The sequence below is a fragment of the Chroicocephalus ridibundus genome, chromosome 22 (assembly GCF_963924245.1).
Source record: "Chroicocephalus ridibundus chromosome 22, bChrRid1.1, whole genome shotgun sequence".
Taxonomy (NCBI): domain Eukaryota; kingdom Metazoa; phylum Chordata; class Aves; order Charadriiformes; family Laridae; genus Chroicocephalus; species Chroicocephalus ridibundus.
This window is the reverse complement of record NC_086305.1, coordinates 2,940,022-2,958,900: the sequence shown is the minus strand read 5'-3', so window position 1 is coordinate 2,958,900 and position 18,879 is coordinate 2,940,022. Positions and strand designations below refer to the sequence as shown.

At 67.8% G+C, this 18,879-nt stretch overlaps 1 protein-coding gene across 4 annotated transcripts; it reads right to left on the bottom strand.

The window, feature by feature from the left end:
• Positions 1-396: 396 nt before the first annotated feature.
• NCAN (neurocan) lies at positions 397-16,659 on the bottom strand. 4 transcript variants are annotated; one of them, XM_063358315.1, is made up of 15 exons: positions 16,410-16,659; positions 10,382-10,461; positions 8,889-9,290; positions 7,868-8,042; positions 7,653-7,780; positions 7,070-7,363; positions 5,862-6,716; positions 4,553-5,776; positions 3,916-4,032; positions 3,595-3,708; positions 3,230-3,388; positions 3,041-3,123; positions 2,804-2,948; positions 1,409-1,591; positions 397-1,288 (listed from the first exon to the last, which is right to left on the bottom strand). In XM_063358315.1, the coding sequence occupies exons 2-15, from the start codon at positions 10,452-10,454 to the stop codon at positions 1,017-1,019; spliced, it is 4,224 nt and encodes a 1,407-aa protein (XP_063214385.1). In that variant the 5' UTR covers positions 10,455-10,461; positions 16,410-16,659; the 3' UTR covers positions 397-1,016. The 4 variants fall into 4 exon arrangements, with proteins under 4 accessions (XP_063214385.1, XP_063214389.1, XP_063214386.1 ...); XM_063358319.1 differs by having other exon boundaries at positions 4,553-5,638; XM_063358316.1 differs by lacking the exon at positions 16,410-16,659 and adding an exon at positions 14,694-14,842.
• Positions 16,660-18,879: the final 2,220 nt, after the last annotated feature.

Sequence of the window (18,879 nt, the reverse complement as noted above, 5' to 3'; positions counted from 1 at the left end):
TGGTGGCCACCACACGCTGATGGATGGCAGCTGGGGTCGGGGGGGGTCACGCAGCCCCTGCACCCATGGGTAACACGGGCAGCACCCCGATAAAATTCATCAGCGTCTCCGCAGCTCGTGGGGGCGGGCAGGGAAAGCCGTGGCCGCGCTGCTCCCCGCCGGCGTGATTCATGAGCTCTCGGCTCACATGGCCGGGCCCGCGAGAAGGATTAGGTTTGCTTAAAATTAATTTAGTGGCGGTGAAAGGAGGCAGATGGAGAGCGCCGGCGAGACACTCCCCGGCCAAGGGCCGCACGGGGACTGTCCCTGGGGTCGCCATCCCCCCCCCGCCCCATCCCCAGGAAAGCACAGAGTCGAGGCCACTCAACTGTTAAAAAAATTTATTAAAATGTCCAGCAGTACAGAAAGGCAAAGTCAGAAATGGCACGGGGCTCGGGGAGGGGAGGGGAGGGGACGGGGGGGGACAGGGATGGGGAGGGGGCTCGGGACACGGCAGTCACGTCGCAAACAGCAGAGATCAGAAAGCGCCGTACACACACACACGCCAACTCCAACGGGGACCCGACGACAAACGGAAAGGGAAAATAAAAATCAACCCCCAAAACCAGGCGGCAGAGTGGGACACAGGTCCCGGTGGCATCGTCGTCGTCCCGTCCCCCCCCACCCAGCGCCGGGCAGGGTCCCCATGCCGGCCACAGGGACGCCCCACGAGCAGGACTGGGGGGCTGGGGCGGGAAGATGGAGGGGGGGCTGCTAAAAAACTGGAGCCACCCTGGGCCACGATGGCCAAGGTGGGACACGGGAAGGGGGGGGGGGCTGGCGGATTAACCCCCCTCTTTGGGGAGGGGGCCGGAGCCCAGCCGGGGAACAGCCCCCGTGCGGGATGGGGGGGTCCCCATGTGGGGCTGGGGGCTCGACCCCGGGTCGGGGGGGCTGAGCGTGGGGCATGCAGGGAGGGCTGGGGACGCACACGCAGCCGCCCCCTCCGGATCCTATTCCCTACGGGGCCGGGCATCCTAGGAGCTAAAGCCAAGGGTTGGCGGGGGGGAGGTTATAAAAGAGGGAGGGGGGTTGGGAGGGGGCCAGGAAATGTCACCGCATCCCTTCGGGGACCTTTGTGCTTCCTCGTCCCCCCCCCCGGCTCTAGAAGTAGTGGCCCTCCTCCATCCAGTCCAGCCGGAGGTGCTTGCGGTGTTTTCGCCGCTCCTTGCGGGGTTTGTGGTGGTGGTGCTGGTGGTGGGGGTGGCTGTGCCGGTGGTGGTGGTGCCGCCGCGCTCGGTGCGACCGCCTGGCTAACGGGGGCAAGGGAGGGCACCCGGGGGGGTCAGGGAGCGCGGCCCCCGGCAGGCAGCCGGTGCCTTGACACCCTCCCTTATCCCTCCCCCCCGCCTTCCCCGTCCCCACTAACGTTTTGTGCAGAGGATTTTGGGCCGGTCCCACTTGCCGGTGCTGTGGCACTTGATGGTGGGCACGTGGCGCTGGGTGAAGCCCTCCTCGCACTGGTAGCGCACGCTGGAGTGGATGCTGTACTTCTCCTTCTTCTTCCCCACCAGGAAGGCGTTTGCCACCTCCGGCGGGGGCCCGCACAGCACTGGAGGTGGAGGGGGGGGGACACAGACCGCTGTCACCCCCCTGTCACCAGGAGGGGATAAGGGGACACCTTGTCGATGCCACCGGTTCTCTCCGGAGCGGTGGTGGATGGCTTTAGGAGGGGCTCCTCCGTCAGGTTGGCAGTGAGGTGTTCCCCAGGATTAACTTCGTTAATTAATGGCCTTATCGGGGCCAGCGCATCGTTAAGACGCAGCCGGCGGGAGAGGGCGGCACGCTCCTCCGGCTCGCAACGAGCAGCTGGAGGTTAATATAACTTTCAAGATAAGGAATGAGAACTTAATAGTTTTAATGGTGGCAAATTAAACAAATTAAAGCGGAGAGGGAAGAATTGACTGCGGGGGGGGGGTGGGGGGGGGAAGAAAAAAATGGAGATTAAGGGGAACTGCTCAAGTTTTCCTGGGTGAGGGGCTGGGAGAGGTTTCCCGAGGATGAGGAGGTGCCTGGGGGCTGCGGGATAGGGATGTGGGATGGGGATGCTGGGGGCTGCGGGATAGGGATGGGGATGGAGATGCTGGGGGCTGTGGGATGGAGATGCTGGGGGCTGTGGGATGGAGATGCTGGGGGCTGTGGGATAGGGATGTGGGATGGGGATGCTGGGGGCTGCGGGATAGGGATGGGGACGGAGATGCTGGGGGCTGCGGGATAGGGATGTGGGACGGAGATGCTGGGGGCTGCGGGATGGGGATGGGGATGGAGATGCTGGGGGCTGCGGGATAGGGATGTGGGATGGAGATGCTGGGGGCTGCGGGATAGGGATGGAGATGCTGGGGGCTGCGGGATAGGGATGTGGGATGGAGATGCTGGGGGCTGCGGGATAGGGATGGGGATGGAGATGCTGGGGGCTGCGGGATAGGGATGGGGATGGAGATGCTGGGGGCTGCGGGATGGGGATGGGGATGGAGATGCTGGGGGCTGCGGGATAGAGAAGTGGGACAAGGATGGGGATGCCGGGGGCTGTGGGACAGGGATACGGGATGAGGATGGAGAAGCTGGGGCCTGTGGGACAGGGATGCAGGATGAGGATGGAGTTGCCGGGGGCTGCAGGATGGGGATGCGGGACACGGATGGGGATGCTGGGGGCTGTGGGATGGGGATGCGGGACATGGATGGGGATGCCGCGGGCTGTGGGATGGGGATGCCGGGGGCTGCGGGATGGGGATGCCCAGGGTGGGGACACCGGGGCGGGCGGTACCTGTGCCTTTCTTGCAGATGTAGGGCAGGTTGTAGTTGCAGGGCACGTCGTTCCACTTGCCGATCTCGTGGGACACCAGCACCACACAGTCCTCGCCGCCCGCAAAGAAGTTGTCGGGTTGGTTCTCCCGCCAGTTCTCGTATTGCTGGTGGGACAGGAGAGAGGGTGAGAACCCCTGCGCCCCCCCCCACGCCCTGCACCCTGAGCCCCCCCGCCCTGCACCTCCCAGGGTCTCACCAAGCCGGTGTTGTCGGTCCACTGGAAGTCCTGCTCCACGATCCTGTCATTGAGCCCGATCCAGGTGTTCTCGTGCCCGAAGCCTACGGAGAGAGGCACCCACGGCTCGCGCGGTGCAGGCCAGGAGCACCCAGGGGTGCTGACGCATGGAGAGCTGCGGGACGGGGCATTACCCCCCCTAGCCCGCACCGTTGATGAAGCCGTGCTCCTCCTGCGAGTGGATGCTGGTGAGGTGGCCGGCGCGGCGGCGGCAATCCCGCTCCGCGTCCTCCCAGGAGCGCCGGCGGGCGAAGTACCGGTAGCAGTGACCCTGGAACTTGTGCCAGTTGTGGTCACAGCCCTCCGTGTCTGCGGGGAGATGGGGACGGTGGGGACAGCGAAGGGGACCGGCCCCCCAGCACCCTGGGGAGGGATGCGGAGAGCATCCTGCATCCTCTTCCCGGCTCCCCATGCTGATCCCCAAAGGGACAGGGGCTGGGCAGTGTCCCCGTGGGGGTCTCGCCCACCCCATGGCGAGACACCCCGGGGGGGACAGCAGGGGCTGCGCTCCCCACCTTTCTCGCAGCGGCTGCCGCCGTAGCTGGGCAGGCAGAGGCAGACGAAGGAGTTGACCTCGTCGATGCAGGTGCCACCGTTCTGGCAGGGGCTGGACAGGCAGTCGTCGATGTCTGCGGGGACACGCCGAGAGCTGCAGGACACGGGAGACCCCCCGCCACCGCCCACCCAGCCCACCGTCCCCTCCGCCAGCACCGGTGCCTGAGGATGGGGGGGATCGAGCCGGACTTAGAGCCGCAGCCCCATTCCCCTCCCGGATTTCCAAGCTCCATGCGGCGCCTGGCTCTGCCCCGGCACAGCGGGATGCTCCGGCCGCTCACCGATCTCGCAGTTCTCCCCGGTGAAGCCCGGGGCGCAGCTGCAGCCGCAGACGGTGCCGTTGGCGCGGCAGGTCCCGCCGTGCAGGCAGGGGTTGTTCTGGCAGGGGTCGGACGGGGCTGCGGGGTGCAAATGGGCGCCCTCAGCCAGGGGCTGGGGGGGACGACGCGGCACCCACCCCCTTCCCCACCAGGACCCAGGGCCTGGCCGTGACCCTGCCGGCTGCCGCGCATTAACCGCGGTGCCTTTTCCGCCTGGCTGTGGCTCGACTCTTTAAATACATTTGTTGTTTGTTTGGCAGCCGGGGCCGGGCAGCGTGTGCCACGCGTTCCCCGCCAGCAGCCGCCTCTCCAGCTATTATTATTACGAGCAACTGCAAATATTAAACATTTCAGAGGATGCTTTCCCAGCTCACGTTGATAGCTCGGCTCCCTTCGAAAAACCCAGGACCTGCTTCCAGCCCACCGCAGTTGCCAGAAACTCCCCGGAAAGTAAATTGGTTTGGCTGAAAGGCGAGACCCGCAAAAACCTCCGCCTTAACCCCCTGGGTCGGTCCTCTTGCCACCCAGCCTGATTTTCCCCAGTGCCCACCAGCTCTAGGTGCCCCCAGCACCCCGACCCCCCCAGCGCCGCGCTCACCGTGCCGGCTGGCGTTGTCGGCGCCTGCCCAGGCCAGCAGCTCCCGCTCCTCCAGCCCCGGCTCCTCGCCGCTCCCGCTGTCGGCATCCAGCAGCGGGGACCCCCCCGGCAAAGCTGCCGTGGAGGGCTCAAAGAGCAGCCCCGTGCTCGGGGACTCGGAAGCCTCCAGCACCCATGGGTGGGGGGCAGTGGGTGACGGCCGGGGGCTGCGGGTGGCCGAGCCAGGGGGTGCGGGGGTCTCTTCCCTCTTCGCCTGCCCGGAGGCATCCTCCTCGCCGGGGGCCATTGGTGCATCCTCATGGCTGGGGACACCCGGGGGGCTGGGGCTGGTGGGAGGCTGCCGAGGGGCTGGGGGGGGCAGGAGGAGCTGCTCCGCTCCCCCCAGCTCCGGTGCAAGGTGGCTGGTGGGCTGTGGGGCCATGGAGGCGAAGCCCGTGGACCCCTCCTCGGCTGCCGGCTCCAGCGCATCCGCCTCCACCGGCTGCTCGGTGCTGGCCCACAGGGTCACCTCGCTGGCCACGGGGGCAGGCGAAGGCGAGGGGACATCACGCACTGGGGGGGACACGGCTGCTTCGCTGCTTGGCTTGGCTGAGCCCTTCCCGGCATCACCGTACCCGACCGGCTGCTCATGGCTGCGCTCAGACGGCAGCTCAGATGGCGGCTCAAATGGCCCGTGGGGAGCCGTGGGGCTGAGCTCCCCCCGGGGCTGGGGAGCAGCCGCCTCGGTGGGGCTGGGGGTGACGGGGTGCCCCATGGAGGGGCTGGCTGGGTGAAAGAAGGTCACCGCTTTCCTCTGCCTCTCCAGTGAGCCATTGCCCAGGGCCCCGCTGCCGTCACCGCCGTCACCGCGGGGCTGCGGGGCCATCTCGGGGCTCTCGGCCACCAGCGGGGCTGGGGGCAGCGGGGGCCGTGGCGGGACGGAGCCACCATCCTCCTGGGAGAGAGCGTCCCCGGAGAAGTCCTCGGTGGCATCCGCGGGTGGCCGGGGAGAGTCCCCGCGGGCGCTGGGGACGCGGGGCTGAGCCCGGAGTGTGGTGATGTCCTGGTGGCTGAGAGCATCGTGGGGACCAACAGAGGCAGGCAGGGCTGGGGACGGCAGAGGGGGCGTCCGTGCGGGTCCCTCGGGATTGTGGGGGGCCATGCGGGGGCTCCACCGCGGCAAATCCCTCCGGGAAGGCGCCTGTGGCGAGGGTGACACTGGGGGGGTGGCTGGTGCCATCAGCTCTGCAAGAGATGGCACAGCCATGGGGTCCCCGAGCTGGCGCAGCCCCCGCCGGGACCCCCCTGGCCGCTTTCGGGCATCACTTACCGGGGCCGATCTCCTCCTCCACCGCGTTGGAGGGTGAGTAGGTGCCCTCCCGCCGGAGGCTCTCGGTGCCGGTGTGGGAGATGCTCCACGTCTCCACCGCGTTGGCTGCAGCCCCCTTCACCTCCAGGGCCAGGACGGGGGCCTGGCTGACCGTCCCCACCGGGTCACCCACCACCGTGGGATCCCCAGCCACCGTGGGGTCCCCAGCTGCCACCGCGGGGTCCCGGCTTTGCCGCTGGAGCTGGAAGTAGCGCCCGTTCAGCCCGGCATAGCTGCTCCGCCTCGGGGCGCGGGAGCTGGCCAGGGGGGTGCTGGGGGTCTCCGCTGCCATGCCGGGGACCGTCCCCAGCCCCGACGGTGAGCCGGTGACGTGCTGCCGGGCTGGGCTTTGGGACTGCGGCAGGAGGGCGGCCGGGGGCTCCTCGGGAGCAGGGGCTTCGTGCGCCGGCGGTGCTGGGCTGGATGGATCCTGCCAGGAGCTCACCGGCGCCTGGTCCACCACGTTGAGAGCTTCATCCTCGTGGGGCCACGCCGGCGAGGAGGCCGTGGTGGGAGGCAGGGATGTGCCGCCATCGCCCACCCCCAGGCCAGCAGCCGCCGTGGCAGCCGCGGGGAGGTCACCGCGCCGCGCCGCTGGGCTGCTGCTCGCCAGCCGCAACTGCTCGTCCTCATCCTCGCCCAGCCCCGCGGGCCCCGGCTGCGGCAGGAGGCTGTAGCGGTCACGCAGGGTGTCCCGGGCATCCCCCGACGTGCCCAGGTCCTCGCCGTGCTCCACCAGCACATTGTCGCTGCCCGGCGGGTCGGGAGTGGGTGGCACCGGCTCCTGCGGCTCCCTCTGCCCCGCGGCCACGTGCGCTGCGGTGAGACCACGAGCATCAGCCGTGCCGTCGGCGGGACTGAGGGGCAGGACGGGGATCCGGGACCAGACGGGGATCCGGGGCATGAGTGGGGACCCACATCCCCCCCCCACAAGGGCTCGGTACCAGGAACCGCATCCCGCAGCCTTGCACCATGCCAGAGTGATGCACGGAGCTGGGCTCCCTCCCAGCGCAGCTCTCCCCATTGATCTCATTAATTCCCCAATTAAATATTCATCCGTAGCAATTTTCCTAGCCATGCCCACCGATTCCCAAGGGAAGAAGGGCCAGGGCTGGTGGGGGGCTTGCGGGGTGGCACGCGGTGCCGGCATCGCGGCCGGTTCCTCTTACCTTTATAGCAGTAGGCGTCAAATTTGGAGGTGGCGGGGGGGAAGCCGGTGCGGTTGGGGAACTGGTAGAGGGTCCTGACGCCCGAGGCCTCGCCGCCGCATTTCCTGCGCGGGAGCCTGATGGGGTAGCGGACGCTGCCGTCGGCCAGCCAGCCCGGGTCGCACTGGTCCAAGCCCTCGCGCCACGCCAGGTAGAGCTGCCCCGTGGTGGCTAACGAAGCCCCCCGGCTCCGACAGTGCCTGCGGGCCCCCTGCCAGGTGAACCGCCCCGGCACCGTGGTGTAAAACACCGTCCCTGCAAGAGAGCAGAGCCCGTTGGGGATGCGGGGACGGAGAGCCGTGACGGCTCGGAGCCGAGCGGTGTTTTGTGGAAGTCTCCATGAATTGAGTACGACAGCCAACACCGCGCCGCTTGGCACCGGCACCGAGGGTGACACCGAGCACCCATCCCTGCAGCCAAACCGTGGCAGGCAGGAGATCCATGGAGATGCCCGCGCTCCTGGCCACGGCCGTCTCCTCGGAGCAATGTCCCTGGCACCCACCCGCCCGCCCGGCGCGCACCCAGCCGCCACGGCACTGCTTGCCTCGCAGCTCCTGGGCGTAGCAGTAGACATCGTACTCCTCGCCGGGCTCCCTCCGGCCGTAGCTGCGGACGCCGGGGAGGCTGTTGCGGTCTCCATAACAGCCAGGCCGGGAGAGCGTGATGGGGTACCTGCCAGAGAGGGGCACGGCCGGCGCTCAGCCCCGCGGCTGCCCGTGGCGAGGTGTGCCCGGCCGGCAGCCCGTGCCGCACACTCACCGCACGGTCTGGTCGGCTAGCCAGCCCGCGTCGCAGTTGTCGTAGCCGTCCTCGAAGGCGGCCTGGAGGTGTTGGGGTGAGGCGATGACGGCCGAGTTGTCCAAGCAGGCGCGACGGGCGGCGGCGAAGGTCAGGGCATAGCGCTGGCCCGCGGGGCGGTAGTGGAAGACGACACCTGGAAGGGCAGCGGATGGCACGGCTGGCACGGGGCGCGGAGCTGGCAGGGCTCGCGCGGGGGTACATGGCTTGTAGGAGGTGCAGGGCTTGAGTGGGGTGCACGGGGTGCACGAAATACATGGGGTGCACGGCTTGTACGAGGTGCATGGCTTGCAGGGGGCACACGGGGTGCACAGCTTGCACCGGGTGTATTGGTTAACATGGGGTGTATCGGGTGCACGGCTTGCACAGGAGGCACGAAACACATGGGGTGCACAGCTTGCACGAGGTGCATGGCCTGCACGGGGCACACAGGGCGCACAGGTTGCATGGGGTGCAGGGCTTGTACAGAGTGCACGGGGCGCGTGGAGTGCACAGCTCGCACGGGGAGCATGGCTTGCATGGCTTGTACAGGGTGCACAGGGTACACAGGGTGCACAGCTTGCACAGGGTGCGTGAAGTACATGGGGTCACGGCTTGTACGAGGTGCATGGTGCACAGGTTGCATGGGGTGCACGGCTTGTATAGCATGCACGGGGTGCACGGGGAGCATGGCGTGCATGCCTCGCACGGGGAGCACAGGGTGCACGAAGTCCATGGGGTCACGGCTTACACGAGGTGCCTGGCTTGCACGGGACACACGGGGTGCGCGGGCTGCACAGGGTGCAGGGCTTGCATAGAGTGCACGGGGTGCGTGGCTTACAAGGGGTATATGGAGTGCATGGGGTGCACAGCTTGCACGGGGTCCACAGCTCGTACGGGACACACGACCCCCACGGGCACCCATGCCACCCCGCCGCGGTACCCGCGTCACCCCCCGTGGCCCTCCCGGCAATGCCACCCCGCGTCACGGCGCCCGGCTCACCCGTCACCTCCAGGGGCAGCAGGTCCTGCTCATCGTCGATGCCGGCCACCACCTCGCAGCGATACAGCCCCGCGTCGCTGGCGCGGGCGGCGCGCAGCACCAGCGTGGCGTTGTAGCGGTCGCGGGGGTAGCCGGGCAGGGACACCCGGCCCTCGTAGGCTTTCACCACCTTCACCGCGTTGTCCTTGGCCACCAGGATGGGGACGTCCTCCCTCTGGCCGGTGGCCGAGCGCACCTTGCTCCATTTGACGCGGGGGGGGTCGGGGGGCTCGTTGGGCCCCAGCGAGGCGGAGGGATGGAGCAGGAAGAGGCAGGGGAGGGCGACGGGCTCCCCCAGCCCCACGCGCACGGCCTGGTGCTGCACCCTGTTGATGTGGATCACCTTCCCATGGTCCTGGGAGCCTGCGGGGAGAGGCGCCCAGATACCACGGGGATGGGCGGCGGGAGCTCCTGCAGAGCTCTTGTTCGTAGCGGGGAGAGAGCTGGGGGCACTGCAGGGTTTTGGGGGCCCCGTACCGGGTACCTCTGAGCCCCCCAGGGAAGAACATGAAGCGGGATGATGTGCAGCCTCCCCGGCTGGTGGCTGAAGAGCGGCTTTGCCAGTTAAATCGGCCAAGTCCCCGTCCCCGCCAGGCTGTAGCCGCTGCTCTGCACCCATGGGTCCCACACCGCTCCCGTTGGGATATCAACGCTCCCCATCCCTTGCCCGCAGAGGTGGACCCCTCGCCAACCACTCGGTGCCACTCAGCCCCTGGTGCACCAGCAGGAAAGCCATCCCCACGCCGGGATAAAGCGCGACTGCGATTGTGACCTCCTCCTCCTCCTCCCGCACTAATCCTGCCCCAGCCTGTCCCGGCTCCCGGCTCCACCGCTGCAAATCCCACAAGTCTGGGGAACTCCCGCGGCCTGGCTCTCCCTGCCCGCAGCGGGGTCGGGGGGGGGCTGCTCCCCACAGAGCCCAGCCAGCCGGGGACTGGGGATGGCCACTAACCCCCACCTGCCACCCTCCGCCCCCTCCATCCCACCCTCCGTCGCACCCCAAGCCCTTTGATCACCGGGAGATGCACAGGGAGGGTACCAGGGTGGGGGGATCCCAAATGCCCCCCTGCAGCGGGATGCTGGGATGCCCCCACCACGCACGATGTGGGGGGACATGGGCTCTCGCACTCAGAGACATGGCAAATCCCTTGGGGGGGGCTCAGCTCCGCAGCAGGGAGGGGGTTGGGGGTGCCGCTGATGGGATTAAGGATTTATGGTCTGGCCTGCGGGGATCCCAGCGTGGGGGGGGTCCACGGTCGCCTGGGGGGCTTCTCCCTCGCTAATCCCCTGCATGCAAGGGCAGGGAGGCATGGGGGGCTGGGGGGGGGCACAGCTTAAACCCTCTCCTGGTTATTATTCACCCTCACTATTTATTATTGCTGATAGTTCCTCATTTGCTGCTGTTTACCGTTATCGGCTAATTAGCCCCGGCTACGGAGCGCTGTCTCACTCACCCAGGACGGCGATGGGGAGGAGGGAGAGCCCGAGCAGGAGCCAGCAGCCGGCATCCCCCATCACATGGACCATCCTTGACCTGCAACGAGAGCCGGGGGTGGGGGGGTGGGAATGGGAGGCTGCTGCTCGCCCTCCCCCTGCGCGTGCGGCGACGCCGTCGGGCCATAAATCACCGCGAGGCCGCGCTGACACCAACCCCCGGGAGCCGCGGGGAGAGCAGGATTAGCCCCGCTTAGCGAGATGCCATTAGCCCGGAGAGAGTTTGATTTCGCTGCCGGCACGGAGCTGGTGTGGGGCCGGGATGGAGGACGAGGTGCCACCCATCAACCCACCCACTGAGCCCCCAGCCACCCCACCGGGGCGTCCCTCTGCGTCCCCCTGCCACCAGTGGTGACATCCCCGCACCCTCACGGTGCGCCGCTGGAGGTGGGACACGCGTCTCCATGGCAGGGGCAGCAGGGAAGCCCGGGGGGTCCCGCGGCCCCCCAGCCCGGCCGTGGCAGAGCCGGCGGCGCTGGAGCCGGCCCTTGCTCTGCCCCCAGCATTAACATGCAGCGGACGCCATCGGCTGCCGGAGCCGGCGTGCGGCGCGCGGAGCACAAAGCCGGCACCGCCGCTCGCCGAAAATCTCCCATCCATCTGTTTGACTGCAGCGACGATTAGTATTTTCTAAATCATTTGGTCTCTGGGCTCGGAGGGAAGTCGGAGAAGTCGCCCGCCCGGCACGGGCACAACCATCGCCTGGCCCCCACCACAACCAGCACCGGGGTCCCACAAGCCCCACTCAGGCTTTGTTTGGGATTTTAACCCGGCTCCGGCACCAAACTGGCCAAGCAGGGATGCAACCGGCACCCCCAGACCCCAAAGGGGGCTGTGCTGGTGCTCGGCACCACGTGGCTGCGAGCTCGAACCAGACCCAGGTTCCCCCCGCCGTGCGCCGGCAGATCCAGCGCAGGGTTTGCTGGTCCCCACGGGGGTCCCTCATTTCTGACACTGACCCCCAGCCAGGACAGCGAGCCGCGGAGCACCTTGGGGGGGACACCAGGATCCCCCCTGTCCCCTTCCCAGCTGCCCGGAGCCGAGGCTTCGGCTCAGTCCACAGGTTCTCCCATCCCTGATGCTCCATTTTTCCAGCCCTTGATTTCTCATTCAGTCCCTTCTGCTTTTATGGGACAAAAATAGCAAAAAAGAGCAAAATGGCGAGAGAAAAAAAAAAAGGAGACCCCCCCCTGTGTTCAGCACTGGAAAAGGGCCTTTCGGGGGGTGCAAAACTGGGTTTTATCTTCTCTTTTCTAAAGAAGAAAGCGTTTGCTGCCCCTTCCCTCCCGCAGCTGCTCCGCGGGGCTTTCTGCCTCCAAACCCAGCTGCGGATAGAAGATGTGGAGGTGACTCAACCCCGGCTCCGGCCGCAGAGGGAAATTCCCGGGATGCGGAGCAGGGAGCGGGCTGCGGCTCACTGCACCTTCACCCCACCACGTCCCCCGGGAGCCGAACAGCCCCGCGGCCACCCCACGGCACTGACAGCACGACGGCAGCTCCTTCTTCCCTGCTCAGAGATGCTCCAGGAAGGAATTTCCCCGGGGCTGGCGGCCCCGGCAGCACCAAACTTTTCCCTGTCTTCCCACTATGGGTGGGAAAAATAAATGGCTTGGCACAGTTGGGCTCCGGAGGTTCCAGCTCCTCCCCATTGAAACGCGAATTGTGACTTTCTGGGGGTGTCAGGAGCTCACCCAGCACCAACCATCAGCGCCAGGGTGTGGGATGGTGTGGTCCCTGCCTGCCCCCCGGCCCCCCCAGCCCCTATCCGTCCCCGAGCCACCACCCCGGGACCCACTGGACCAGGGTGGGGGGGCGGGTGCAGGCTGGGGACATCCAGGACACTCAGCACCCGGGGAGAAGGGTGCCCTGGGCTGTGCTCGCACGCGTCCCAGAGCTTCAAATCACCCACAGCCCCCTTTTCTTTTTTTTTTTTTTGGTTTTTACCCATTTTCTTTCTCGCATCCCTCGACATTCCCCCTCCCTGCAGCTTCTAGGAGACTTTTCCCATCGAAGGACAAACCGGACAATTTCCCATGCGGGAAAGCGGCGACCAAGTCTCGCTCCCCGACACGTCCCCACGCCATCCCTGAGACCTTCCCCTTCTCCATCCTCCTCCTCGCCAGCCCGTGGCCGCCCCAGCTCCCAGCGTGGCGGCCCCAATTCCCAGCCCCAACCCAGGGCCACCAGCCCCAAACCATGGGGTTCCAGTGCGCTGCCTGGGGCCACATTGGGGTGGTGGGACGGAGCAGGAGCCGAGGGGATCCAAGAGACCCATGTAAACGTGCTGGCGTATAAATACTCCTCTAAGCTCTCGGCTGTTTACCCAGAGCCGCTCTTCTGGAGACGGGTCCTCGCTGAGCAAACGCCGGGCAGCGCCGCTGGGTAAACATTTAAATGTTAAACACAGAAGTTGCTCTTTGGATTTGCAACCGCTGGAGCCGGGCGCACGCCGTGAAGGGGCTGGCTGGATGGGACCACGGTCCCCAACCCCGCTGGGGACACCCCAGGGTGGCGGCACCAGGGGAGCGGGTGCTGCCGGCGGCGCGGGGCCGGGGGCCGCGTGGCTCCGGCCGCGGCCGTCGCCTTCCCTGACATCAGCATTTCTGCAGGTTTTGCTTCGGCAGCAGGGATGGTGCCGCGGTGGGAAGGGCCGGCAGCGCTGGCAGCACCCACTGCCTCCTCGGGGACCCCCCGGGGACAGGACACACAGTCCCAGCCTGCCGCTCCCTTGGGGCCACCCTCCTGGCACCCCCTGCCCTCAAAGCACGCAGGGACCACGTCCCCGCTGGCACCACGGCTCCGCTCCGAGCTGTGGAGACAAAAGAAGGTCCCTGCCACGCTCTGCTCCCCCCAGCCCCTCACCGGACCCCCAGCCGCCCCCGCCACCGAGCCTGGCCCTGCGCTGAGCCAGCAAAAAGTTTATCCCAAGGTCAGGGCGAGCGGCACGGCAGCCTCCGTCCCCGCCGGTGCCGGAGCCGCCACATGTGGCATCCCCCACGCAAGGACCCCCGTGCCATGCCGGGGGCTGCCGAAGCCACAGCCAGGCAGCGTCCTCCCAGACTCGGCGCCTCGTTAATTATTGAGACCGTCTCCCTCCCACCTCCTCTTGATCCACTAACCCACAATCCAGCGCCAGTGAGGCAGGCCGGGGCTGGCACGGCCGAGTCCTGAACCCCCGGCATCACCGGGATCAGCCCTGGCCTGATCCCAGCTCCCCACCGCAGGCAGGGAACGCTGCTGCCGGCACGGCTCAGCACCCCCAGCCTCCTGCCAAGGTGGGGGGAAGCAGCACCAGCCCCATCCCATTGGGGCAGGATCCAGCCGGGGTCCCCATGGAAGGGGCCGCGGGCTCAGCCATGCTGGGCATCACCGCGCCGTCCCCAGCGGTGACAGCAAGGTGAGGAGGGTGGCGGGGAGAGCCAGCGCCAGCCATGCCGCCGGGAGCCCAAGGGGCTGAATTTCGCGTGCGGGGTCTCTCCGCGCAGTCAGGGCGATGCCGTGGGCTCAGGGCACAGTGACGTCCCCCGTGCCACGCGGCTGGGCCCCCTCGGGGACAAGGAGCGTGTCCCTGTCCCCCTTGGACCCAGCCCCAGCCGGGGGAACGGCAGACGAGAGAAATTTAAAATAACGGCGGTGCAAAGCCACCCCCCCCACCCCCCCCCAGTCTTGGGCGAACATTTTCACATCTGTCACTAGCTGTCACCTCATGAATAATTCATCTGGCTCATGAATATGCAAAATCGGGGCTGGTGATTAGCTCCAGCTGAAACATAGCTTAATTCCTCGCAGGCCATTGGGCGCCGGCACGGCCCGGACGGTTTTGGGGTCCCCTCTCACCCCACCCTGCCCCGAGCCATAGGCTGGGACTGGGGTGGCCACGGACCCCGGGGGTCCCCACGGCGAAGGGGACATCTGGGACGGTGGCAGGGGGGACACGGGCTTGGGATGGGTTGGAGGGGAGGGGGGGCACTGCCCACCCACCCAGGTGGCCTGGATGGCACAGGACAAGGGTGCCCCCCACCCTGGGGATGCCCCAGCCCTGGGGGTGCCCCCAGCTGCCCCCCCAGCCGGGATGCAGACCCTGTGACCTCTGCTGTCCCCACGGGTCACTCCGGTCCCCAGTGCCACCAGCGCACACATAGCATTTCGGTGCCCACCCACCCATCGTGTCTCCCCCCCCCCCCCGCTGCAGACACCCCACGGGGCTGATCCTGCACCCCCCGCACCCAACCCCTCAGAGCCACCAGCCCCCCCCCTCTCCGCAGCACCCACCTCCCTCCCAGCGCCGCGATGCCTCCGCCACCCCAGCGGGGAGGGGGGTGTCCGCCGAGGGCCCCCCCCAGGGCTGCGTGGCCGCGACGGGAGCCTGGCAGCGGGGCCGGCTCCGCGTCCCCTCCTCTCTGCCCACAACAAAGGAATTCTGCAAACCTCGCTGCCGTCACATCTCACAGGCAACGTGATGCTTCCCGCTCCCCCCCAGCCTGCGAGAATAAATTAGCACCTCGGAAAACTGTGATCCCGTCCAATATGGGCCCTTTGCTGGGTGCGATTTTTATTAGGCAGACAGTCTGCAGCCTTTATTTTAGAATTTGCTCTTCTTTTTAATTTTTTTTTTTAATCCACCCCACCTCCCCCCCCCCCCCCCCCCCAGCTTTTCTGTCTCTCCCCGGGAAGCTGAAAGCGGGAGCCCCGAAGCCGGTGCAGCATCACGGCAAGCCCCCGGCCCCATCCCTGCAGATGGCTCGGCCGCACACCGGTAATTCCGAAAGCAGCGCCGATGCCCGGCACCAAAAGCGGGGAGAACACCGGGCCGGTGGGCCTGGCACAGAGCTGGGCCTCTGGCACCGTCCTCCCCACCGGCGCTGGGTTTGCCGAGCCCCTGGGTACGATGCGTGGGAGCGAGGAGTCCCCCCACGCAGCCCCAGACCCCTCACCGGTACCCGCACCCACCTGCACCCACCTCTGTCCATCCCGGCATCCCTCCATCCATCCCTCCATCCCAGCCTCATCACGCTGTCCCCATACCAGGGCACACGGGCTGGGCGTCATTCTGCCCCCGGCGCTGAGCGCTCCAGGGATGCAAAACTTCCCGGCTCCCTCCCCTCCAGGGAACCACCCGCAGCACCAACGGGGAACCGGGTGGCCAAGGCAGGGGAGGGGACCGAGGAGTACCCGTCTCCGGCACCACGGGGTGGGGGGGTGGCGGCGGCTCCCCGGTGGGCACCCACCCGCCAGCACCCACTGCCCTCCTGCCATCCCTCACCCCTTCTCCCTGCCCACCGCCACGCTGCCGGCTCCTCTGGGGGCTGGGCAAGGGGTCAGGGCATGGCACCACGCTTCCAGCGTCCCCCAGTCCTGCCTGTCACACTGGCCCCAGTGCCGGTGTCCCCCAGCCCCTCTCGGCCCCGGTGTCCCCAGCCCCTCTCGGCCCCGGTGCCAGCATCCCCCAGCCCTGAGAGCCCTGGTGCCCCCCAGTCCTGGGTGTCCCCACAACACCGGTGTCCCCAGCCCCATTGTTCACCTGCCCCGGTGTCCCCAGCCCCACTCCTGATCCTCCCCCAGCCCCGGCCCCAGCATCCCCTCCATCCCCACTGTCCCCAGCCCCAGCACCCCCATCCCTGACAGCCCCAGTCCCCTCAGTGTCCCCAACCCTCAGTCGCAGCATCTCCGCAACCCCCAGCAGCCCACATCCCTGCCCACCCCTGTCCCCACAGTGTCCCCCAGCGCAGGGTGTCCCCCGCATCCCCCAGCCCTGACACCCCCCTTGTCTCCGAGCCCGGATCCGTCCCGCTCCTGCCGTAGTGGTGCCGGTGCCACCGCCCCCGTCCGTTCCCACCGCCCGACCCGGCCCCGCCGGCACCGGGCACCGCAGCGGGGGCGCGGCGCGGGCGGTGCCGGTGCCGGTGCCGGTGCCGGTGCCGGTGCCGGTGCCGGTGCCGGTGCCGGTGCCGGTGCCGGTGCCGGTGCCGGTGCCGGTGCCGCACGTACCTGGGGCCGTGCTCACGGCGCGCAGGGAGTCATCGCCGCCGGTGGAGCCCGAGCACCCCGCCGGCACCGGGGGCTTAAAAGCGGGGCGCGGAGGGGGGCAGCGGGACGGGCCCCCCCGGAGGGGGCCGAGCCGGGCCGGGCCGGGCCAATCGCGGCTGGCGGCAGGCGCGGCCCCCCCGCCCGGTGCCGCCGGTGCCGCCCGCCCGCACCTGCCCGCAGCGGCGGCGAACCCGCGCCCGCTCCGCGCCCCGCCGCGCTGCCCGGCGCAGGGCGAGGGGCGGCCGCGCATGCGCCGACCCCCCAACCCCCCCCCCCCCCCCCCCCGTGAAACGGGGGCCGCCCCCCCCACAACCCTCCCGGCGGGGCCGCCCCCTCCCCATCGAGGGGGGCCGCCCCCCGCCGCCGGCACCGCAGCCCCCGCAGCCCGGGTTGGCAGGGGCTTGGGGGGGGGCCTGGAAGTGGGGGGGGTCCCTAAGAGGAGAGGGGGGGCTGCCTATAATGGTGCGGAGTCCCTAAGAGGGGAAGGGGGTGCCTCTAATGGTGGGGGGGTCCCTAAGAGAGGAGGGGAGGGGTTCCTGTAATGTGGGGGGTGTCTCTAAGAGGGGAGGGGGATTGGCCATAATGGGGGGGGGTCCCTAAGAGGGGAGGGGAGGTCCCTGTAATGGTGGGGGGGGGTCTCTAAGATGGGAGGGGGGGTTGTCTGTAGTAGGGAGAGGTCCCTAATAAAGGGGGGAGTCCCTGTAATGGTGGGGGGGAGTCTCTAAGGGGGTGCCTGTAATGGGGGGGGTCCCTAATAAGGGATGGGGGGGTCCCTGTAATGGTGGGGGCGTCCCTAAGAGGGGAGGGGGGTTGCCTGTAATAGGGACAGGTCCCTAGTAAGGGACGGGGTCCCTGTAATGGTGAGGGGGGGCCCTAACTTGGGGGGGGGTGCCAGTAATGTTGTGGGGGTCCCTGTAATAAGGGGGATCCCTAATAAGGGACGGGAGGTCCCCGTAATGGGGGGGGGTCCCTAAGAAGGGAGCGGGGCGTCCCTTCCACCCCCTCCAGAGGCCCCCCCAGTCCCGGCGTGACCCCTCTCCGCATGCACCCCCCATCTTTGAGCCGGCTGCATCCAAGCAGGATTTTAGGGGGTGTCTAAAAAAAGGGGGGGGGGGCACCTTCCAGCCCCTCTGCACCCCAAAATCCCTTCCAAGCCATATAGGGTGCAACCAACAGCATCTTCCAGCCCCTCCGCACCCCCGTACGGCCCCCCCCAGGGTGCGGAGGGGCTGGAAGATGCTGAGGATGGATGAAGGCTAGAAAAAGCCTCAACAACCCCCCATAAAGCGGGTGAGACACCCCCCAACCCCCCCCCCCCCCCCCCAGGGAGCTGCGATACCAGAAACAAACCCCAAAATGGGGGGGGTGGGGGGGGAACCATCCCTGAGTTCTTGGAGAGGATCTAAGGCCGTGGGGGGGGTGGTGTCACCTTCCCGCCGGTGAATGGAGAATGCCACCCTGTCTCCCACGGCTCGGCAACAACCGGTGACAAAATATGTGTGTGGGGGGGTGGTGTTTCCCCCCCCCCCCCGCTCCTCATTTTACCCCACAGGATGGATCCGTGGAAACCCGAGAGCAAAGTTCTCATTTCCGACTCCATTGTGCCAGACTTTTTTTCGCGGCGTTTCCTGCCTTTTGTCAAACCACCACCACCACCACCACCACCACCCCCCCCCGCCGCCATCCTTTCCCCCCGCACAACCCCGGCGTTGTCGGCGCACAGAGCTCTTCTGTTCCCCTTCTTTATGTGGCTGCAGCTGGCGTCCCCCCCCCGTCCCCGTGTAGGTGCCCGAGCGTGGGGGACAGTGACAGGGGTTAATACCCCCCGCCGTGGTTGCCAAGCAGGATTGGGGAGAAGGTCCCAGGAGCTTTGCCGGCACCCTGATGTCCCGGCTGCTTCCCGCTCCATGAGGATCCAGGTGGCCGGCGCTGCCACCCTATGGGTCTCCATCCCACCATCCTGCTTTGGAAAAAGCACCCATGGGTGCTGGTTGGGGTTTGTTGGAAGGAGGGTGCTGCACCATCTCCATGCGCCTGGAGAGGACGGTCCAGCATCCCGGTGGAAGCAGGACGGCTGCCCACACGTGGCTCCCAAACGTCACCCCACTCCTGCAAGGGCCTGGGCACCCTCTGGGGTGAAGATGCTCCCGCTGCCCCACCACCACCGCAGCCGGGTCCTGCACCCGCAGCAAGACCCGCATCCCACCCGCCTGCTGCCCCCACGGGCTGCCCAAACCCTTCCTCCCACTCTTCATCTTCCTAAGTTTCATCCGGAAAACCGGCGGCACCGGCAGGGTCTGATCCGCATGACGCATCATGCGCGGGTCGGGGATTCACCCGGGAGCCTGGCTCCCTCCTGACCCAGGGGCGGGATGGGGGAATCCCCCTGCACCCATGTCCCATGGGCCACCCTTCGCTAACGAGCACCGGG